A 24,575-nucleotide genomic window follows, 5' to 3' on the forward strand; every position below is an offset into this window, starting at 1 on the left:
CTTCCGATCGATCACGTGATAATTTTTTTGAAATAATGCTTCGCAATCTTTCTCTTTCATATGATTCTCTCAATGAAATAACCGTTACGAAAGTCGCAGAATATCCGCAATGATGCCTACAACAAAGAGATCTTGCAAAGCTATAATTATGTCGAGAAATTAATTAAATACAATACATATGATATGCAGAGTATACTTGGTAAAATTATAAATATTTAAAATAGAATACATGTATCTCTTCGTTGCGCAAAAATTTACAGAAAAAAGTGAAGATAACAACAATTGTTCCAACTTAAGAATAAAATGAGCGATTAGATACGATAACTTTTCTTCAAGATCAACTTTTATTATTTTGTTTTTCTCGTATTTTTTCCCGTATGCTCGTGCACAATAGAGACGTTCAAACGTTACTGCTCTCAAAACGCAATGTTTTATACTCGAGTGTTTTATAATTAAACTTGTGCATAAATTTTAATTCTCGTTCATTTATGCACAGCTGTTGCGTATGACGTTTCTTGTCGATAAGCACGCGCGTGTTTGCGTAAGATTCGTGTAATATTTACGTTTAAAATGCGACTATTTTAGCGAGTTTGATCTTGAATCAAAAAAGAAGAGCAGCCTCCCCCGCTCTTGGAACGCGATACGGATTTTGGATTTCTCAATACCCGAACAAACGTCATAGGCTGCAGAGGAGCTGATTATGAACGAAGGAACAAATAAATAATCGCCCGAGGTTATCAGATGATGTGCAAACATTAAGCGGTCGCCGAGAGAGCACGCGAACACGTCAGCGTATATCGCCAGCTTACATTAGAGAACCGATAGAAACAGCGTCGCTTTGTTCGCCGTATCTCATGCTCGGTTATAGATACCCACACGAATAAGAAGATCCCTGACGTCACGGGGATGACAGCCGGGACGAGATTTGCGTTGGCGTTTTACGCCGCGCGAATAATTACGCAGCTTGGTGAGATCAAGGAAAAGCGGCGAGACGCGTTTCGATACGTCAGGTAAATATTGGATGATTGCATAAGTTCGTGCCCGATTTTCATAGATGGCATTAAGTTACTGCATGGCGGAGTTCTATTGTTTTCGTGTGGTAATTATTGCTTACACCGAATAGATGACGTTGTCTTATGTCAATTTAGCGTCAGACATTATTCAGATAAGTCCATTTGTGAACTTATGCAATCACCTGATATTTTCTTTCAAGATGAAGACGGAAGTTTTCGCGACGCTTCGTAAATAGCTAGATAGATGACGATGTTCGTCGACGTTAATTGAACGATAAGAATAATCGACAGCTAAGTAGACAGAATGATTTCCGGTAATATTCAACAAAGTGGAAGTAAATATTTATTCAGTTTCTGGAAATAATAAAATCTTGAAAGGCACACGCATTGCAAATCGGGACGTCTTTATTTTATATTTTATATTTTTCGATTTTGAAGATAATGTGGGTATTTCTTTCATTTTTTTTTTTGGATGCTAACTGATTGGAGTACGGTTTTTTCGCGAATGTATTAACGATTATAAATGACAAATATGTAAAAAACTAATAATTATGCATTATGTAATACGCAAGATATATTGAATTACAAGAAGTACTGTATCATAAATGCCACACGTGTGGGAAATAATAAATAAGAGAATTGAATAATGAATGGAAAAAAGGAGGAGAGAGTGAGAGGGGATTGAATCGCATATGCATGAAAGCCAATGCACTCGTGAACTTATGGACACATTCATCGTTGGTGAGACCGTTATTTCACATCGATAAATGATATCTTGCTAGTTTCATTATATATCTTTTAAATCTGCCGTGTATTGATGAAATTACCCGGGATTTTGTCCTGAATTATGGAGAAATTTTCCATTAATAATTCAAATCCACTTAGATGTAGCTATCAAAAAAATATTTTCAAACATTGGACAATGAAATAATTTATTTTATACAGACAAAAATCATGATATATACATATAATTCAATTTTAAAATCCCGCATAAGAGAAAGAGAGATAATATATGCATCTTTATTAATATTTCGTAAGAAAAAAATTATTTTTTTTAAATCAAAATTTGATTAAAAAAAAATAATTTGCAGAAATAAATGTGCAAATTTAAATACACGTGGGATCAAAGTGCATCGATAAACGTTGCAAATCTAATCTTTCTAATCAACGATACCAACAAATAATTTAAAAATTAAACGCTTTCACGATCCGGCGTGAATTCACGGCGAAGTTTATATTTGTCAATACATTCGCGGAGATACGGAAGATATATCGAATGCATGCAAAGTTCATTATCGCATGTGAACAATGGCAGCTAGCAACCTGCAATTGCGTATCAAGTCGATCAACCTGGGTGCAAAGATACTGACTTCTAGACTTTAGACATTAGTCCTTCAATAAACATCATCCGAATACACGGTGTCCTTGGCTCACGCGATCAATGTATATTATCGATATCGAAAAAAAAGAAGAAACATACCACCGCGGAGGCATTATATTTCGTAATCACAGACACATTATATCGATCGATCATGCGTCATTCTTTCAAATCTGTAATTGTGATGAAGAAAGAAAGGAGCGATTAATCCGTCAACTCGAGCAAGAAAGCGTTACGATTAAAAAGATAATATTAATTTTACAATTACATATAAGAAATGTATCACAGTTAAATAAATTGCAGTCCAATCTTTATATTCATAAATTAACATTTTCTTTATATTTGTTTCTATAAGGAAATATAAAGAATGGCTGAAATGCGTGTCAAGTTAAATATTTCGTTGCCTCAGCTCTTTTTCGTAATTCCACGTGACATTAAAACATGCTCGCGAAGCATTTAGTAGCTTTCGCACTGTCGGCATTGATCGGCTTTAATTTCGCGTCATTTTACAGTGCATTGAAAAAATACGTAAAACATCTCGTATATCATATATTGTCAGGCAACACGTGTATCGAGCACTCTTCCTATACGCGATGTGATAAAACCGATTAATATTCCTGTTTCCTGTACAGGAAATTTGACTAATTTATCTCGAACAAGATTTTTTTCTTTCCTACACGGATCATAATCGACATAAATACCACGGGATAATAATCTTGTTTTTATCAAATGGCGAATGGTCAGATAATCGGATCATTGATAATTGCCTTTATCGCGATATGCAGATAAGCCTCGGGTACAAACAAATTTTGAAACTCTATCATTGAAACAATATCTAACAATAAGAACTCTGACATTATGCTTGGAATTTCCGTGTATATCTTGCATATCTCAACGCGTCACAAATAATAAAAAGATTTTCTCGCAATTCTCACTGATAACGAGGACATTCTTTTAATCTTACTGTTAGTTTAGATAATTGGAGTACATCGCTAAATCGATGAACTGTGTTACTTTCGGTCAACATCGTCGAGATTGTGTAACGCGATGTAAAATCAAACGGCTATTATTTATATCGACCGTATAATTATATTTCTCGCAATAAACGTGCAGTTGTAACCTAGTTTCAGTGACACCGATGCGCATATCTAGGCGAGAGAGCCGACAAGAGATATAGCATCCAACCCTTTCGCCAATGTTTATTCTCTGATTCGCGTCACTTGACCATGATTTTGATCTACGCTTGAGGATTACGAAAACATATTTGTCATAAGCCTATCGACTAGTTTGTTACATTATGACACATATTCATAACGTTATACGATATAGCCTGACCTTGTTTGTGCATCGTGATTTAAAATCTGTGAAAATAAAACACGCAAAAAGACAAACTAGAGATTGAATAATTTTCAACGTTTTAATAACCAGAAAAAAGATAGTGTTTTAAAATTAATCTACTTGTTTAAATTTCTAACTTCTATTTTATTTACAGACTTGCGACCAACTAAAATATCATACATTTCGCGAAATCATTATATTAAAAATTATTTCGATTTTTGGGAGAAAAATTTATTTTCTTTTACAGCGACTTTTTTTACGTTAAATATCCATGTATATATCTATGTATATGAGTATCTTAATCATCTTAAAAATACATCTCTCTTGGATCTTTCAACAGTTATGCATGTATCAAAAGTCGAGTGGAATCCGCGTGTGAAATAATAAATCAAAGTTATTATGAACAAGCAAACAAAGCAGCTGTGTTTTTACACGTGCGTGCTAAAGTCTACAGAGTTAATTTTCGAATGGGTACACGTCATCCCAGCAATCTCTTCCTCTCGAGTCAATATATACTAACTACGTCTCTAACAATAAGATATGTACATATAACTGTAACTCATCTCAATTTCATAATTAGGACTTACGCAAGACGACTAAATGCCACAATGCTTGACCTCGTCATTATGATCGCATCTATCGAAAATGATTCATGAGCTCGCTCGCTGCATTATTATACGAAATACGCAAAAAATACTTATGTAAATTTTCGCTTCCGGATCACTTGAACAAAATATGATTAATTATTTTAATATTCGCGGCTATTCAATTTTCCAAATGTATGATAACGTCGACAGAACTCTTTCACGATACAAAATAATAAATCTATGATATAAATAAAAACAAAACTTAAAAATAAATGTAAATAAAAATCTAAAATAATATTAAAAACGATTACAGAGAGAAAGAAAGAGAGTTCTTATTTTGTTTTAGATTTACATAATTACGTTATTCTAAATATATCTCTATCTTTATTGTAAAAGAGAGGAGCAAAAGATTAGATTCAGATCTTTAATTTAAATTTTTTAAAAAAATCATAAAAAACGCGTAAAACAATTGATTGTTTATATCAATGCACTCATTCTTCACGTTGCATTCATGGATTCGTAGTATACATAATACAAAACAACGTACGAGACACGAGAATATAGGCGTGCAAGTGTTTATTTCGTCTTTCATGATAATAAAGACAACACGCGTCAGTAACTATGCGGAAAAACAAAACATTCCTCGGGTGATAAACTTCGCGTTAGAATATTCATATTAACTGCATTCGCTTATGCCTTCGCGTGGCCTATTAATAAAACTGGTATTAGGTAACGACTTTTACGCATATATTTGCAAATGAGTTTAGGATTTGAAAGCGTGTCAGCGCGATAAGTCGCGCATCGATCGAGTTTCTAAAAGTTCGATCACATTTGCGCAGCGGAGATTATTACAATGTAATCATCGCAATTCTCGTGCTTACAAGTTGTTAGCGACGATAAGAGAATGCCCCCCGTACTTGTTATTATAAAGTTAAATAAAATGTATGAAAAACAAATTCCTTTTATTTGACAAATTCTTGAAGAAAAAATATAAAATTCAGATTTTTCACGAATTTAAGTTTATAAGGTAAATAAAAAAACTTCACTATCTACGATGAATTTCAAATAGCCGTTTCTGCAACAATGATTACTCTTTTCAGCCTTAATCGTATATTTTAATTATCTATCTCTCTTTTAAAGATACGAGGATTTCTTATTTTTGTACAAATCAGTTCGACTATTATATCACACTTGCAATAAACAAGCCGGCAATCTTAACGGCGTTATTGAAAATGCCATTCGTGTATTAAATAGAAATAACAATGCGCGATGTTGCGTACAATCAAATGATAGATATGGAGATTATTGGAATAATAAATTTATTCGTCCATTTCACTGACTCTCTCATTGTAAAATAACATGTAATTTGACGTAATTCCAGCATGTGCATGCGCATTATTCAGATAATTATGGAATTATTCGATATTAATGTTTGCATATAATTGACTTATTAAATAATTCTGCGCTTTTTTAAATGCATCTTATATTTTTCTCTTTCAGTAAGTCTCTTACAATGGTATAATATTTACAAGTATTATTAATTTCTCAAATGTAAAAGCTCAATTACTAGGAAAATATCTTTTAATATCCCAAACGGTAAATATTGGAAAGAAGTTTGAATCTTCTTTAAGTATTTCATTTTCTGATGCGAAATAATAAAATGCAGCTACAGTAATTTTTAAAGGTTTCTGCAGAAAATGCAATATAAATAGAAAACAATATACGAGTTTTTTGCTGAGAAAGAAAAAAAACAGTGCCATGTGTTACAAGCGAAAAAGGAAAAATGAAAAGAATTTGGAAATGATGGATTCTTTGACATTCTTGTAAAAAAAAAAGATGACTAAGAGAAATACCAAAAAGATATCCCAAAGAAGAAATTCCAAAAAGAGATACCACAGTATAACTTACAATTTTGTAAAACAAAAGAGATTGAACAATGTAAGTCTGTAAATTGTAAATCATCGGACAGTAAAGTATACCAATATCCAAAAAAGGATATATTGGATTGAACGGAAAGTTCGTGCCGTTTTTTCGGTCTTCATCTGTTAGCAAAAAAAAAAAAACGGAACAAACTTTCCGTTCAATCTAATATAAAAAAATATAATTAAATTTGTTTTTTGTAAATAAGCTAATAGCGCGAATAAAAATATACATATAATATATGAAATGAAAATAATATTGACGTAAGCGTACCATTGAACTTAAATTTCAAAATTATTATTTATAAATTATTTTATTTTGACAGATCAGCCTCAGGCAAATCAATTTAGCCGAACTCGCCGAAAAAAAATCACGATAGAAAAGAAAAAGGGATCGGACAAATAATCAGCGTAGATCTTAAATTTGATCTGCTACTTCTACACGTAACTTCTCTGTAAAATTGTCGCAAAGAATACTTTACGTCACCAAACAAGAGAGAAAAAAAAACGGAAAATTCACTCACCGAGGGGCAGGTCGCAAAGCAAGGAACATGCGGCGATAGCACCCGCGGACGCGCCGCTTATTTTATTCAGCAGCAAATGTGGCGCGTACTTTTTGAAGCAGACCGCCACGCCGACGTGGTAGATGCCGAGGAAACCGCAGCCAGCGAACGATAGATTCATGTCGTCCTCTTGGTCCTCGTTATTCCTCGTTATTCCTCGTTATTCTGTTCTAATAACGCGTCACACGACGATGCTATCCGCTGTCCCTCGCGTCGTCTATCCTTCCTGTCTTCTCGATCCTCTCGTCGCCAAGAATCGCTGTCTACGACAGATTTTACTACATGTTACGACGAGTCACGCGGTGTAAACAAAGCGAAATGCGAAAAAAAAATTAAAAACCTGACTCGTCCGTCACTTTCGTTTGACGCGCGTGAAAAAAAAAAAACGTTTCTCTGATCTCCCTTAAATTCTGCGCCACGTTATATCGTCACTTGCGATACGCGAGAGCGATGCACGTGCTACGACGGTTGACCGTATTCTGTCGACGTACGGGCAACAGAACAGCTGTTCGTTCCTGATTAAAGCCCCGTGCGCGCTGTGCGCGAAACGCGAAGAGAGAAAGAGACACCAACACACACATGGACGACGTATATATACAGACGCGGGAATACATCGGCGCCAGCACCGATAACGCTCTATGAGTGACGTAGGCATTCGCACGTGACGTGTGACGTTCGTCGCGCGACTGGTCAGCGTCGGTGGTGTGGTTCGTTTGTCACGCCCACAGATTTCTATTTTATTACATATAATATATAATAGATAATAAAGTAAATAATAAATCTGTGGTCACGCCTTTTGCGTGATGCACATCTGATGCTTCATAAAATATATACTACTAATTAAAAACAAAGTATAGCCACACCATATAAATATATATATTACATATAATATTTACATATACGTATATATTATATGTATATATTAATATTACATTAATATTATACGTAAATGCTTACGTCACGCATAGCCTCGCACAGCACTTTAAATCGACAATCATTCAACAAGTACACGAATTAAAAACAAAGTATAGCCACACCATATAAATATATATATATTACATATAATATTTACATATACGTATATATTATATGTATATATTAATATTACATTAATATTATACGTAAATGCTTACGTCACGCATAGCCTCGCACAGCACTTTAAATCGACAATCATTCAACAAGTACACGAATTTTGATACCTTTTGTTTTATTTGAATATGACGAATCGACCGAGGCATCATAATTGACACTTCCTAGTACTTCTCGTGCACGCGAGATGGCGTTATATCTCGGATGGTAAAAAAGGTCGCGACTTTTTTCTTATATTTATTTCATCGCGAGTCACTCCGCGTTGTTTCATAACCTTATCGCGTGTCTTGTGTGCTGAACCATTATTATTCCGCGTTTATAGCTTTTTCTAATATTCTAATCGATCAATCGATCTGTCTCTTGCTGTTATCCCCGCGTAGTAAGGTTACTATAATCTGCTTACGCCAGGTGTCTCCGCGATGTTCCTGATCCGTCGAGTTTTTTTTCGTCGAACATTGCCGACCGGACGGCGTTGCGTTTGGTCGATATCGAGGTAATGGGATCCGTCGCGTAAAATAAAACGCTCGACGAACACCGACAAACACTGGAACACGATGACGGGGCGGCTGTGCGTCGCGGCGAACCGAAACTGAGACATACACTCGACGGTGCTGCTCGCGACGCTAGCTAGTTGTCGGTGGTCGAGAGGAACGGGATCGGGACGCTCGACGGTCATCGCGAATTAAAAACGCACGATTGTGTCGCGGAGAGAGGAACCTTACGAGGGTGCCGTTTGTAAGGTCAACCCCGGCGGCTCCGTCGTCGCGTATACGTCGTACGTGTGTGCGCGCGTGTGTGATATGCCGGCGCCCCACTCCCTGGTGCACGAAAACTGCTGGTCCTTGGAAACTAACCCCTCGCATCCCCGACTAAGGGTCGTTCATGCCGTCGTCGTTTACATTACTATGCATTAGCGACGCATAAACGCAAGGTGAGACGGACTAGCCTTTTTTTTTTTTTCTATCTAGCATTTATACGTACGTATATATAAAACGATTTATTTTTATGCGCACTCCGAAGATCGATCAGCGTGGACAACGAATGCTTTTCGATTTCTCTCTCTTTCTCTGTCTCGTCGGTAGAAAGACATATCCCCGAGGGTGAGTCGCGTTGCGTCAACCCTTTTAATGTCGAAATAACGAAAAGAAAGGAATAGGAGTACGTTGTACCTGCTAGACTCCTGAATTTTTTGAAAATGCGTAGAAAGAGAATTATTAAATTTCTTGTTAATTTCGTAGTATATGATGTATAATTAATTAGTATCTTTGGATTAATTTAATTTGATGTGGAATTTGTAATTGGTGATTGTAATTAATGAGAAAAGACATCGATATAATTTCTTGTTATTGATCTTGTTATTGAGATATAGTACATTAAAGTAAACAAGATCGCAATAAATAAACAAAATTGCTATATTGTACATGGAATTTATGTTGCACTTTAGAAAAAAAATATCAAAACTCGAGAAAGAGAGAGAGAGAGAGGGAGAGAGAGTTAATCTCTTTTTTTTTTAAATAAAAAGTGACCAGATTTATATATAATTAAATTTATTAAATCAATTAACAGATATTCTCTTAGTGACTTGTGTTATATTTAGCAAAGAATTTATTAATTATAATAAAGATCATTAAATATTATTTATTAAGTGGATGGAGTAATATATATAAAAATTCACATCAAACATAATAAAATTATCTTAATTTTAATTATTTTTCTGTTTAGTCAAGAGAATCACTCAAGTTTTAGCTAACTTTAATTAATGTTAAAACATAGATATGAATTTTATATCTAAATCAATCCAATTTATAATATATAAATAATGTGCTGCTACAAGTAATAAAAGTTTTCCTTCTTCTCTCTCATATCTGAATACATACTTACTTTTTAATTTAAGTAGAAAGTATCTTATTGCACATTCACTGTTTCTTCCCTCCTTTAAAACATAAATGTATATATAGAAACTATAAAAAAAATTAGCTGGAAAGCGTCACACCTATTGTATTCTGGACAACAACACATGATTTAGCACAATTTATACACATCACGGCATACAAAGTTCTCTCTTATTACTGACTCGAATACGAAATCGCGTGTTGATATGCCGCTCGTCTCAAGGAAATTCAGAATCAGAATGAATAAACGAAATGAGGAATGTTGGTTTTTTAATTCAAGATAAATATACATAGGAGCTTTTTAGCTCTGAAGCAGATTTTCTTGCTTGTACAATTATGCAAAATAATTGCGAATAATAAAAGAATGACTCCATTATTGTATTTAATAAAAAGAAAGGAAATATATATATATAAGGAGATTAAGAAAGAGGAAGAAAGACACTGGAATTGCATCAACTACGATAGATTAGTCCTTTTTGCCATACATTAGCAATTTATATATTATCATTAGAATTATAATCTAGAAAGAAAATGATAATAAAATTTGATAAATATATACATTATTAGATTAATGTTTATCATCTTGTTATTACAATGTGCTTTAAATAAAGTAAAAAATTTGAAATTGCTTAAGAAAGATATTTTGATATTCTTTTGTTGGTTGTAGGATGTACGCACTGCAGATGCAGACTGCCTGCCAGGGCGAGGGCACTGGTGAGCCCGACGACCCCAGCAGCCTTCATCAGGAACCAGCGCGACCTGCTGCGCAAGATTGTAGTTCTTTCGATATTATTAGAGCCACGCAGGTAATTTCAGCGATTAAATTAAAGAGCTTATCTTCAAACTATTCTAAATTCATTTTAAAAAATAATTGAAATTGTATTATACAAATATAGAAATAAACATGTAATACTTTAATGTATTTTTTTTAACTGTGGGTTTAACAGAAATAAGTTCCTCAATTTAAAACTAATCATCTGCATGATCAAAGTGTATGATTAGTTTTTTTATTTGGAACTAACAATAAGTAGGATAATGTCTTTGTAGTATGGAGCATTGGATCGAGTGACAGAATTGGTGGAAGCTGGTGCTGACGTGAATCAGCCAGATTCGGAAACCGTAACGCTGCTCCACTGGGCTGCCATAAACAATCGAAAAGATATAGTTAAGTATCTTATTGCAAAGGGAGCTGTAGTTGATGCAATTGGTGGCGAATTGGCTTCTACGCCATTGCATTGGGCTACAAGGTGAGTGTTTTAATAAACATTTTGTTGATGTTATTTAATAAATTGATTTAAACGAGAATAATAGAAGATTTTGGAAATAAACCATAATCTTTATTTTTTTGTAATATAAATTTATAAAAAATTTAAATAAAACAAAGTCAGCTCTAATTGTGCTTCTAGGCAGGGTCATCTCTCTACAGTCGTCATACTGATGAGAGCAGGTGCTGATCCAACCTTGAGGGACTCTGAAGGTTTCTCATGCATACATCTGGCAGCGCAATTTGGTCACACAGCCATTGTGGCTTATCTGGTAGCGAAAGGCGTGAATCCGAACATGCCGGATAGAAGCGCTATGACACCTCTTATGTGGAGTGCTTACAAAGTCAACAGGTACATAGAGTACTGTGTAACTACGGTATAAGCAATGCTGTTTCCCTAATAGAAAAACGCTATATTGGTTACTTTAAAGTTTTTCCTTTTACAGCTTAGATCCAACGCGACTGCTGTTGACTCTAGGTGCGTCGCACTCGCTCACCGATAACCTGCACGGTAACACGGCGCTGCATTGGGCCATTATAGCGAAAAATAACACAGCGATATCTACTCTAGTGCAACACGGGGCCTCGTTAGATTTGCCCAATTTCCAAAACGAGACCCCGATGACGCTGCTGGGCCCGCACATCGGCGCCGCGTGGCTAGGCCACAAAATTAGTCAGGAGATTAAAGAAAAGCAAGGGCGTACGAGAACATGGTGTAGAGATAAGGTAACGATAATGTGCCATAAGTATGTTACGATATATATTAGCTTGGAATAAAAGCGATCTCTTAGTTGAGGATATTTTTTTACTGTTAACTGTAGAGTTAACTGCAGAATAAAGTAGATTCACTTTTCAGTTTTTTTGTATATAAGTGCATTATCTCATTATTCATTTTTTCTTGTAGAGAGTCCGTTGGTATTGCATGGTCAGTACGCCATTCATAGCATTTTATGTGATTGGCATGATTCTACAGATCGGATGGGATTATTTACTAAAACTAGGTGCCTTTATCACCCTTTATGTAGCGGTGTATCTAATGAACCATTTCGTGTTCGACGAACGGCTGTTCCACATATTACCAATGTCGATTTATTTGGCAACCAAGGTGAGTTGATCATGTGATATGTTCTAGATAAATCGAGGACATTTATGTACGATTAGTTTTTGATAAGCTGCTAAGGATGATAAGTAACATGCTGATAAGGCGATAAGATAGTATGATATAATGTGTAAAATAATATTATATAAATTTAAAATAAAATTATATTAATAACGTAACGAGAAACTTTAATTAATACTTCAATATAAATTATATTATATTTGGTACGATATATAATTGTTATTAATATTTGAGCAAGATAACACATTTAAATAAGATAACACACATTAAGAAGCGCAATAACTGCTTACAAGTTGTTAGTATTTTATCATTTATAGATATACCTGCATTGTATGTGTGATATATTTTGTTGGAACATATTTATGCATGTTTTAGTACAAACATTTCGTGCAATTTATTATATGCAGATTTTAATTATGAATTGTATATATATATATATTTTTTTTTAGATGTGGATATATGTTACGTGGATATTTTGGCTCGGTGTCCATGCAGCGTGGTATTTATGGTTATTATTGGTCAGCGGTTCTGTTCCTCTCTGGATATGCTTCCTACAGTCTTGGCGAGGTGATCCTGGAATCATCACGGCCACTCACGAGGACAAATTAAATGTACTTTCTGTTATTTCTATGCGCAAAACTATTCAATATGCATGAAAAATTAAATATGTCTTCATCTGCAGACGATAATCGAATTGGCCGAATCCGGTGGTTTTGAGCCACAATGGTTCTGTAGTAGCTGTTTAGTCAGAAGACCCATGAGATCTAAACATTGTTCCACATGCGACCGTTGTGTAGCGCGATTCGATCATCATTGTCCATGGGTTAACAACTGCATCGGTAAATAAATACCAACATTATAGTAATCTTTTCAGTTTTCTCTATATTGTTTTTTTTTATTTATTTATTTTTTTGTTTGTTTTGATAGCAAGTTGTACATCTTTTTTCATTTTTCTTCTTATCCATTTTATTCTGTCTGTTCTCTTCATTTCACTGTTGTGAAGATTAATAAGTTATACACACATATACGCACACGAGAAAAAATAAAATATTGTTTAATGCTAAACAATAGACTAATTGCATCATTTGCAGGTGCACATAATCACAAGTATTTCCTTGGATTTCTGGCATCTTTGCTTGGGTTGTGCATCGTTATTTTATCCGCCAGTGTACAATATTGGCAATTTGAATGTTGGTCAAACTTGACGAACGGTCATAGTGCCAACCAAGGTGAGTTGATCATGTGATATGTTCTAGATAAATCGAGGACATTTATGTACGATTAGTTTTTGATAAGCTGCTAAGGATGATAAGTAACATGCTGATAAGGCGATAAGATAGTATGATATAATGTGTAAAATAATATTATATAAATTTAAAATAAAATTATATTAATAACGTAACGAGAAACTTCGATTAATACTTCAATATAAATTATATTATATTTGGTACGATATATAATTGTTATTAATATTTGAGCAAGATAACACATTTAAATAAGATAACACACATTAAGAAGCGCAATAACTGCTTACAAGTTGTTAGTATTTTATCATTTATAGATATAAGATTAATAAGTTATACACACATACGCACACGAGAAAAAATAAAATATTGTTTAATGCTAAACAATAGACTAATTGCATCATTTGCAGGTGCACATAATCACAAGTATTTCCTTGGATTTCTGGCATCTTTGCTTGGGTTGTGCATCGTTATTTTATCCGCCAGTGTACAGTATTGGCAATTTGAATGTTGGTCAAACTTGACGAACGGTCATAGTGCGGACAACTATTTGGTAGCCGCGGCTACCTGCGACGCCTGGGTAATGTGGGTAGCAGCCAACACGTCTCTTCATTCCTTCTGGGTCGGAACCCTGTTGGCGTGTCAATGTTATCAGGTAAAATGCGATTATAATTTTATAAAATGTACATCTTATAAATTAAGACCAATGAAGGAACCATTGTCTTGATTGTTTTGATAGTAAAAATGATTATTATGATTATTTTTACGTATTTTCGCAGATCATGGTCTTGGGAATGACAACGAATGAACGAATGAATGCTGGTCGTTACAAACATTTCAAACAAGGGAACCCGTTCCATCGCGGAGCTCTGCAAAACGCCGCAGATTTTTGCAATTTTAGCTTCTGCGGGGTAAAAGCGAAACCTAGCTCAGACTGGTTACACAGCTTCGATCTCAAGCAAAGCATCGAAAAGTTACCTTTGCTCGCGCAGAAAGATAACTTTCAGTACGTTTAAAGTAAAAGAACGTTGAAACGAGACTGTATTGCGCTATGGCAGCCGTGAGAAGCTAATTGTACACACATCCACACATACACCATATCACTTATGCCTGACGTACTTCTCGGGCCACCAAAGAGTTGCCGCAAACACGTAAGTGACTTTCCAATACGGCAGTAATTACGCATATATACGGATTTCGTTCTATAAGTAGGTCTACTGTACAATAGTCGTTGAATAATAATTTCTCGACTTGTATATTGTGAAAGACTTACATTTTGCAAAAAGTGCGTATCCCTGTGCTCTACTTAAAGATATCGTTGAGTGATGAAACAACTTAATTGCACAAATGTTTCTTCAATTCATCAATTAACCCTCTTTATTGCCCAAATTAAATGATAAGATGTATTTTTAAAGATATGAAAGATTGAATTTCCATATTGTAATTTTAAAATTATAATAGCCGATAAATGAAGAAAAATACATAAAGAGGAGAAGTACATAATTTTTCAATTTGGAAATTAAAACATTAATCTGTAATTTGGACAATTTTGGCAGTGGAGGGTTAGTATAATATCTCAACTGATTGTTTTGCAGATTATATCATCCTTTTTATATTTCGAACATTCTTTATCTAATTATTAAAATAACAATTCTCTTTATAGTAGATGCGTATTGTAAATATTAATCATTTGTTTTAAATTGTGTTTATTTACTGATATTTGCTGACCATTCCACATTTGAATTCAGTATCACAATCCATGGATAACAATTAATGATTCAGATATCAGATCATCTTTTTCAAGAAGTAAACGCATTTAGAGATTGAAAGTATGTAATATTCATTGAACAAATGTATAAAGCTCTGATGCTCCCTCTTCTTCTTACAAGTATATATATAATTTAATTTGTACAATTATTACATAGTTACAGTTATCTCATCCATTATTTCATGAAGGAATAATTGAATGTTTGTGGTTTTTCTTTATATGAACATTTGAGGAATGTCTACATCCATGCATCTATATCCTGATAAATTCAAATAATTTGTAATTAAAAAAATTAATGCACATAACATGTGTAAAACATAAATAAAAATTTTTTGACATACAAGAATTATATACAATTAAAAATATATATATATATACACAATATAATGCAAAGATTAAAAATCGTATAAGATGCAAAAAAATTGAATATTAAAAATGTGGCCTATATGATATCGCGCTATAAATGTGCATAAATTATACAAATTAGAATGCATAAAAAAATCAAATGCTGTGCAGTAGATTTATAGCCAAAAGTGAAAACTGCGTAACAGCTATTTACATTGTTTACTCTATTGTTCGTATTTGTAAGAGACTCTCTACCTGACTTAAGTGCCATGTTATGCTTCTTGAAATGCATTTACGTGTACTCGACATTACAAAACTTCTGTTGAGATCAACTAGTATATCGGTTATTATGATTAAAATGTAATTTTTATCATGGTAATACGATATGATCACAATAATTGCGATCACAAATCAATATTACAAAAATTATTTGTAATATTTATTTAAGGACTGTTGTAGCATATAATATATATCAAGCATATCTTGTCAAAAAAATTTAGGTCACAAAAATCGCTTTTTATATATTAAGCAAAGAGTGAGTTTAAAATATTGTTACGCAACAAAGAAATTATTTAATAAGAAACGCTCTGTTTACGCGTGCGAATATTGTATTTAGTATTTACACTTCAAACTGATAATTCTTCCAAATTGTGTATACAGATTATTGCAAAAATAATGAAATAATACTGCTTGTACATTCCAAAATCGATGGTAGCATTTTATAATGAAGATGATGATAGAGTGAACGTCCAATTTTTATATTATATTATAAAATTTTTTGATTTTCCTTAAATAAGTCTTGAGTGATAAAATATTATTATTGCAAGTATTATTTCTTTAGATGCGCTCACGGAAATGGAAACCTTGTTGAAAGAGTGATGTAAAATAGTTATTGAATTTAGTTTTAATTCCTTTTAATTGTAAAACAAATTTTTTTAGATATAGAAAAGTACATTAGTTTTATTTTTTACCTGGCATAAAGTATTTCAGAAATTATCTTTCTTTTAGAAAGTAACTTAACTATATAATGACTGCATATTGCTATCGTCAAGACTTTTTATGACGCTAACATTGAAGTCATTATCATGCATCATATTATAAAACGTGAAATAAATTATAAAGAGTTTTCAGAATCTAATCAATTATCAAAGAGAAGAAAAAAGATGTGATATTAATATATATAAAATGTAAATCTATACTCTTGCGTGAGTTTGATTACTTTCTGGTATCATGATTCTGATTTCTGTGAGTGCGTATGAAAGCGAATCGATCAAAAATTGAGTATTTGCATAATATAGTTTTGTGTGATTTTTTTAGTATAATACATATATATTTAGTTTGTTACAGAATTTTTTTGTTCTAAGAACGCATCGTAACGATGAGATGACATGCTATGATGAAATCACATGCATTTTAATACTAATTGTACAACAAAGTTTCTTCAAATCCATATTTTAATATAACTGCTCATTTGTATGTAAATATTATTATACATTTCATTTGACGCGTCTGTAAATAATTATATCAGCTTTATTTCAATATGATTTAGAAGAATATGCGTCTTCAAAATCATTGTCCTATACGTTCAACTCTAGATTCGAGATTTACCAATTATGTCATATTATAATATTATAGTTGATACAAGTTTTCACACCCAACGACTTCTTGTACAGAACGATAAGGAACACTTGTGTACAAAATGTTGAAACATACAGATAGTTTTAATATGTATACACCTGAAATAGCAATTACACACACAATTATTGCAAATCGAGTACTCCATGTCAATGTTATTAGCAAAGAGATACATGTATAAATACTATATAAAAAAATATAACAGTATAAAAGAGTATATAATATATTGATTGTACTACAATATCAATATATTATAAGATAATTATGTTCATCGAAGGCATTATTTCGCGTAGGACTGAATTCAATTTTTACATACTTTTTATTTCACAATCTAGTCCAACTGAGATTTATAGAAAAATATTGTTAACTGCGTTGTGTGATTATTTCTTTCATTCGAAAGGTTTAATTGTCAGAGTAAGATGTATTATCCTAACTTCCTGTGTATGTACTATATAATACTTGAAAATCGGGATCGATATAATTTCGCTAAATTCAAATGTGGATAGCGAGATGGGAATATGGTAATAATCTTGTTCTCTCTCTTAGTTCGCGCATAAATGAAATGCTAGGATTGGAGTTTTGTTCAATTTTTCTCGTAAATTATACCGATCTCTGTTTTTCCTCTCTCGCAAATCATAAGTATCGATATATATATATATTGTTAAGCAAGCGAAACAGAACGACAAAAAAATGATAATGTTTTTACAGCCAAAGGATATAGAGTCGTAATGAATGTTATTTAATACACGTACGCACGTTTCTATCTATCCTTTAAACTCTATAAGAATAATTCATAGTTTTTAAGATTCTAAGAGATATATCTTATACAAGAAAAAAAAATTCCCAGTTATATAAAATTGTAATTCACAATACAACACCTTTCCCATCATTGTGATTTGCGAGATAATACGAAAACAACATGTATAACACACATACATTGAATGTTCGAATTGCTGTTAAATTTTTGATGAATTATAACACAATGTATTCGCATATGATGATACGTCATTTACTGTCTGTTTGATGGTATAATTGTCCTATATATTCTACTTCCAAGGTTTATCCGATGTAAATAAGAGTCTAACGTTTATCTATTTCACTCGAGAGAAAAACTTTGAAAGAAAACTATATATACATATATTAAAAGATGTAATAATTTCTGGTATATCATTTGGAGAAAACTATGTCGTATAGCCGCAAGACAGGAATAAAAACAGTATACAGCACGTAAAGTATGTCTAACTTTTGTTTTCTGGAAGAAAACACGATATAGACAGATATATGTGGATTTTCAATAATATAGATTTCGAAAGGATTTTTTTTTATTGATTATATAAGAGATTCTCGATAACTGACTAATTCTTCGCGATTGATTTTTATATTCGTGATAATGGAATCATTCGTTACAATTAACGCAACGATTTATCTCTTCGTATAATTTTCTATAGAAAAACTAAACATCATCTATGAGTTCTATGAGTTCTTTGAGTAATTTAAAGTAGATCTTTTTCATAAACGCGAAAAATTAGTCGGATACAATTTTTTTTCTTAAATCTTAATTTTCAGCATAAAATATTACAGATTTTATTCTCATGTGTCTATAATGTGAATTTAAACTAATTGAAATTATAACTATATATACGTTAAATTAGAATCGATACGACTTGAATATGCAAAGCATATATATCATATGTATAATTGCCAATCGCTTTTGTTATTGTTCTGACAGTTCTGTTTGCGTTCGATGTTGATGTTATTTTATATAATTTTCCATGTGTTTTATTGTAAGGAAATGTTTGATAACATGGTTACCGGAGAGGATTGTTCTTGCACCGACACCACAGAACCGTCCAATCTAACGTCTTTGCACTCGGATGATGTTACTTCGGCCGTAAATTCCGACGTAAATGTGGTCTGCACCAATACGATCGGAAAGGGAAACGATGCTGTTGAAGGACCTAAAGGCACGCGCATTTCTCACGTTGTATGAAAGCGAAACTCTATAAAGAGTGTCCCTCAAAATCGAACTAAGTTGTCTGTCTTTTAGAACTCATTTATATATTTATAAACAATCATTCAATGCTTGTGTTTTGTATATAGATACAGATTGTAAATGTTCGATCGACGCGACGCCGGTCGCAACTTATTGCGTAGCCGCGACAACGGAAGCCCCATCCGCGGTTCCAGCAAAACTGGATCGCCAGCGGGAGAACTCGAGAAGTTGGCCTGCAACGACGCAATTGAGCTTTCCTCCGTGTTTATGCCGTAGTCATAAAATGTAACGCCATCACGCCTTCCATTATCCGTTAGCCGATTTGTTTCTCAAAAGCAGATTTATCATTTCAGCAACGGTTACGTTCTGCCTGTGAAACTTAAAAAAGGTATATATTATAGGAAACTTCGTCTCCGATCGGNNNATATTTGATTTGCTATAAGTATATACTCGTGCGGGATTGTATAAAACGTTCTTTATCATTAAATTTGAATTTTATCAGTTTTACAGAAATTTAAGATACAAAAAAATTATAAAAATCTTTTGCATATGGAGATTACAATACGCATTGGTAGAAATTATACGATATATAGTCCATATCTAAAGGAGCTAAAATACATCCTGCGTGAGTAAATACGTCGACAGAGATTTATAAACGTACGTTCGTTTAGATAAACCGCAATCGCGGCAGTTCTGGAGCCGTTTCAGCTGGAAGCGGCCAAGAAATGGGCACTTCGGCAAGGAGAACAAGATGTACGAGATAAAGTTGAAACAGGTTCAGTGTCCTCACTATGCTCAGGTGCCTCTCAAAGGCATGCCTAAACAGCATCTGGACGCGTCGCAGCCACCACACGAATTTCAACCCCTCGCCGCTTACGAGATGTCGAACGGGATACCGAGTAAGAGCGCCAAGTACGATGCCGGTAAATCAAAGCCTCTCAAGTATCCAACGAAGACGAAACTCAAGAGGGAGGAAGTGGCGGAGAAGATCGAGATTTACTACTTCGATCACGGAAGCTCCGCGTAAGTATCGCTTACCTCGGTGTAAGTGCAAAATATATGCAAGACATTCTCGAAGACTTGCTTTATCGCACTGATACTTTTCGATTAACGTAATAATTAAATTTAATTAAGAAAAATTTTTAATCGGTCTAACTGAATAACGTAACGCGGAGCGAAGAGGGATACTTGATATATAATTAATACACTAATTAAATGAGACCGATCGGGACGGTGATATTTCTTGCAGATATTATCGAACAACCGATTGCCATCCTGTCTTGACTACCGATAAATGTGCCGAAAAGACTGATCAAGCAGCAACCCGCTTTTGGGCAGAAATCTTTGGCACGATTCATATCGGCATCGCCTTCGTCACGGCTTTTATTCTGCAGCTCCTCCGCTTCATTCTCTATAGCGTGATCCGACCGCTGACAGTGGGGATACTTCAATTGATAGCGGATTACTTTGTGAAACCGCTGCTATCCATTCTGTTCAACGCTCTTGTGCAACCAGTACTGATCCTTCTCTATAATATCGCTACGTCGTTAAGAGATCTCTGCGAGCCGATAGCCGAGGCGATAGGCCTATTTTTGAGAGAAATCGCGAATCTTTGCGCCGCGATCAGACTCGTTGAAGTGAAGCACATTCACGCACCGACCACCACTGCTTGCACCTGAACTTGTAAGTGGAAATTAGAAATTCTTAAAAAATTTCAAAGGAGGAAGAGAAGCAATTTTATGAGTAATTTAAGATAATTAAAGATTTTCGGAGGTTTTCTAGAGGACGACTTGGTCAATAGTTGAGACGATAGGTTCACTTCTAGAAGGGAGATGGGATTCCTTCACACACATACACACACATCACGTATTTTCAACTCGTCACCGATAAGACATGTGCCTTAACACCAGGTATATATTTGGTATTATTTTAACTTTACAATATTATTATTGTGTCATTTTTACAGAACAAATCATCTCTTATAGCAACTAACTTTGTCAATAATAATCAATACTCGTTTTTTTTCTATCGCGCTCTCTCTCTTTCTCGCTTGCTTTCGCGCTCTTTCATTCTCACTCGTTATTTCTCTCTCTCTCTCTCTCTCTCTCTCTCTCTCTCTCTCTCTCTCTCTCTCTCTCTCTCTCTCTCTCTCTCTCTCTCTCTCTCTCTCTCTCTCTCTCTCTCTCTCTCTCTCTCTCTCTCTCTCTCGTGTATATATATATCTTACCATTTAATAAATTATGTACAATCTCACAAACAACAAACGGAGAAACCTAATTACATCATGTAGTTGTTCACACTTTGCTATGTACAGGTACTACTGGTATCTTTTCTTTGTTTTTACAGAATCGCCGCTTTCTCTCATTCTCTATCTTTCTTTCTTTTTCTCTCTCCCTCTCTCTCTTTTTCTCTTCATCCACCAGCCGATCGTATCGCAATAAATTCTATTTTTTCGCATGTGGTCTATAAAAAGAATAAAATGAAGGCAAAAAGAAACCGAACGAACAAACGAATCACCTATCGTCACCTAATCTCAGGAACTGCAACCTCTGCTCGCATGCTATTACGCATCGCGGCGATCTAGGTGGTATTGGTAGTGGTTGTGGAGGTCGGAGTCTCCTGGATGGCTAAGGTCTGCGAAGGCGCGGATGTCGAGTCACCTGCAAGCAAGTAGTCGGGGAAGGAATCGATAGTATAAAATCAAACATGTATCTCTCCGGCGAGGCGTATAATGTAGCTGGCTAAATATACACTTAATACACCGTAATTAGGTTCGTCCCTTAATAATCGTGCAAATTGATTCCCACAAGAGAGCTTTCTCGACGCTCCGTTAGACTTTACGGAGATACGAGTAAGTCTCTTTCAACATCGCGTACCTCTCCGATAATCGGCGATGACGAATGCTGAGAGAATATCCGAGGCACTTCAATATACAGTTCCAATCTTTCTTTTTTCAATAATTTTTTTTTAGTTTTAAGCTCCGATTTGACCGATCGTCGGCATCAAATAAAGAATTACGAGATGTGTAATGAGAAGTTTGTTTTTTAAAGGCACACATACACGACTCTATCGATCGTCAAAGGAAATATTCTGTCGCGCAATTCGGTCTCGGATCTCTCCCCGGCATTGCGTAATCAGCATCGATCAATACCGCATCGGTGTGGCAGCGGCGGTAATATATAAAGCTTACCCAAGAGGGCGGCCTCTAGGTCCCCCAGAATCTCCGTCTCCTTGGGATCTATAAGGTTGAAGCGTTGATTAAGGAGCGTGAGGTGGGCGAACACACAATTGAGGTGAGCATGCAACCCCAAAAGCGCCACCTCCCTGAAGTGGCAGTGGTAGATGTGTGCCACCACGTGGTACAGTAGCCGCAGGATCTTACGCACTATCGACTCAAACGAGCTCGGAAACTCGTTTGCTAAAAAAAATAATTATTCGGCTTTAATTAACCGATTGATGTTTCTCGGCTCTTAATTAATAATTAAATATAATATATATAACATAAAATTAATATAATAAATATACATATCTCTCGATCGATTAATAATCGATATAAATTTTTATGATAGTAGCAATGTTATTCAAAAAGAAGCTATAATGTTTATTAATCAATGTTAACGAATTAAATAATTATATAAAGGTTGAATGACTCACCGTATTTTGTCGGGAATATAGTTTCGTCGCTAACGGTGCGTTGCGTAAATGTCATAACATAATCTATATATTGCGGTGCTGCCACTCTCGTTTTTTTCCCCTTTTCGTCGAACCATAGATACGTTCTAGAATAATAAAACAATTGTGTCAATGGATTGGTCATTTCAAATGCAAAACATTAACAGCACACAAAGCAAATAATGAACAAGAGTGATGGACAATAATTTGGATCAAACTTCAAAATTTCATCGATAAAAGCTATCAATTCTCTGTTAAAAATATGACAACATGATGGTGCATTTAGCAGAGATTACATTTGTACTGTGAGACGAAAACACTTAGTTTCTTTATATCGAAGAAATTGAAAAAATAATTTTTTAACATTTCAGATTTTCCATCACATATCCTTTTTCGATTTTTCCTCCATCTTTAGCAATAAAACTTAAATTTATATTCAAAATTTAAATAAAAAATGTGGAGGAAATATAACGCTCTTTATTTCCTCCATATTATGTACACGGTTCAGAATATGTTTTTACATTCTGTAATAAAAAAATATAGTTCTCTTAAATATGCTCGAATAAATCGGAGATGTAATTTTTTCGAGATACCGTGAATAAGTAAGCGAAAAAATCGGAGTTTACAACGTACCTTAAGCCGGGACCGGTCATATCGGGACAACCCGTCATGGTGCAAAACTCGGATATCGTGCCGTAGACGAGATTAATATGATCGAATAGTGCGAGGGTGTGCGACGCCAGCCACTCGTTGTAATCCAGACCGGGCGGTAAATCCACGAGCATCCTCAGGTCCAGCTCCGGCAACTGTCTCTCGAGAGCGGCCTCCTCCAGGTACAGTTTAGGATCCTCCGTGGCTCCCGCATCTTTCTCCTTTCGTCTGGCTTTTCTGTAAAACGAGAAAACATTCGCACGGTCAGTGAATTATGCAGCACAGCCTCTTCGCACATGGCGATCTTTAAAACGTTCAAGCCAATCAAGCAAAACCGTAGATATTGCGCAAATATATAGATGTAATATAGCACAGCCTCGCGTGTGTGAGATTAATGAGCACGCTGTCCGAAATCAAATTATTATAATTGTCAATTATTAATCAATATCAAAGAGAGAGAGAGAGAGAGAGAGAGAGAGAGAGGGAATCGATTCTTCATAGAATTTTATTATTATAAAAATGGTCAAAGAATTCGCAATTGAAAGGGGAAACACGTTTCGGAATAGCTTATACGTGGCGTTTAATAAGAGATTGATATTTGCCAAAGGAACGAGAAAAGATCAGTTTTATTACAAAGAATATCAATAAATTACAGAGAAAACAGCCTAATAATTTGATAAAGATTACAAAAGTGTGCCAATGATCGATATAAATAATAATGTTACAAAAATGATAGCTTATATAATTTTTGACGCTATCGTCTACAGTTTTTTATCGTCAAAAGCAAATCCCCGGAAAATCGTCAAAGGAAAAGTGAATGAAATATCTTTTACAATGCACTGTGATTGTCGATTCACAAACGTTCGCTAATTTGCGGTCTCCAGCTTGACCGGATTCGATTGGATGAGAGCGTTTCGTCTTTAATCGAGTAGCGCGAATTCATTAATCAGATTAGCGAATTATCGGATTTGTACAATTACCGTCGACGCTTCCCGACTCTCTATTCAATTTGTCTTTAATCTATCAGCGAAGCCATGGGCGTTGTATTTCTCACGTCACGAATTCGACGAGAAACAAACGGAATTCTTTTTTTTTTTTTTTTTT

At 34.5% G+C, this 24,575-nt stretch overlaps 4 protein-coding genes across 11 annotated transcripts in view; 2 read left to right on the forward strand and 2 right to left on the reverse strand.

The window, feature by feature from the left end:
* Positions 1–8,411, reverse strand: part of LOC115236395 (1-acylglycerol-3-phosphate O-acyltransferase Pnpla3-like) — a 14,535-nt gene extending 6,124 nt beyond the window's left edge. The window contains exons 1-2 of one of the 4 annotated variants that reach the window (XM_029808814.1): positions 8,291–8,411; positions 6,760–7,057 (exon numbers count right to left, since the gene is read on the reverse strand). In XM_029808814.1, coding sequence (XP_029664674.1) covers positions 6,760–6,919 — 160 coding nt within the window. In that variant the 5' untranslated portion in view covers positions 6,920–7,057; positions 8,291–8,411. Of the gene's footprint in view, positions 1–6,759; positions 7,062–7,138; positions 7,342–8,290 lie in introns of those variants that run through there. The other 3 variants (XM_029808813.1, XM_029808812.1, XM_029808815.1) reach the window with 3 other exon arrangements.
* A 271-nt stretch (positions 8,412–8,682) lies between these two features.
* On the forward strand, positions 8,683–18,148 carry LOC115236399 (palmitoyltransferase Hip14). The gene is made up of 10 exons (XM_029808822.1): positions 8,683–8,818; positions 10,447–10,585; positions 10,827–11,026; positions 11,186–11,395; positions 11,490–11,769; positions 11,948–12,148; positions 12,613–12,774; positions 12,846–13,002; positions 13,818–14,062; positions 14,187–18,148. Exons 2-10 carry the CDS (start codon positions 10,448–10,450, stop codon positions 14,421–14,423), a joined length of 1,830 nt encoding a protein of 609 aa, XP_029664682.1. The 5' UTR covers positions 8,683–8,818; position 10,447; the 3' UTR covers positions 14,424–18,148.
* A 150-nt stretch (positions 18,149–18,298) lies between these two features.
* Positions 18,299–21,244, forward strand: LOC115236400. The gene is made up of 6 exons (XM_029808823.1): positions 18,299–19,119; positions 19,256–19,433; positions 19,502–19,536; positions 19,820–20,171; positions 20,398–20,831; positions 20,931–21,244. The coding sequence occupies exons 1-5, from the start codon at positions 18,900–18,902 to the stop codon at positions 20,825–20,827; spliced, it is 1,215 nt and encodes a 404-aa protein (XP_029664683.1). The 5' UTR covers positions 18,299–18,899; the 3' UTR covers positions 20,828–20,831; positions 20,931–21,244.
* Positions 21,245–21,332: 88 nt separating this feature from the next.
* The window catches only part of LOC115236396 (MOB kinase activator-like 2), a 27,352-nt gene continuing 24,109 nt past the window's right edge, over positions 21,333–24,575 (reverse strand). For all 5 annotated transcript variants that reach the window (XM_029808820.1, XM_029808819.1, XM_029808818.1 and 2 more), the window contains exons 2-5: positions 23,454–23,708; positions 22,803–22,927; positions 22,339–22,566; positions 21,333–21,808 (exon numbers count right to left, since the gene is read on the reverse strand). In XM_029808820.1, coding sequence (XP_029664680.1) covers positions 21,729–21,808; positions 22,339–22,566; positions 22,803–22,927; positions 23,454–23,708 — 688 coding nt within the window. In that variant the 3' untranslated portion in view covers positions 21,333–21,728. The remainder of the gene's footprint in view (positions 21,809–22,338; positions 22,567–22,802; positions 22,928–23,453; positions 23,709–24,575) is intronic.

The sequence above is a fragment of the Formica exsecta genome, unplaced genomic scaffold (genome assembly GCF_003651465.1).
Source record: "Formica exsecta isolate Colony F162 unplaced genomic scaffold, ASM365146v1 scaffold247, whole genome shotgun sequence".
NCBI classification, from domain to species: domain Eukaryota; kingdom Metazoa; phylum Arthropoda; class Insecta; order Hymenoptera; family Formicidae; genus Formica; species Formica exsecta.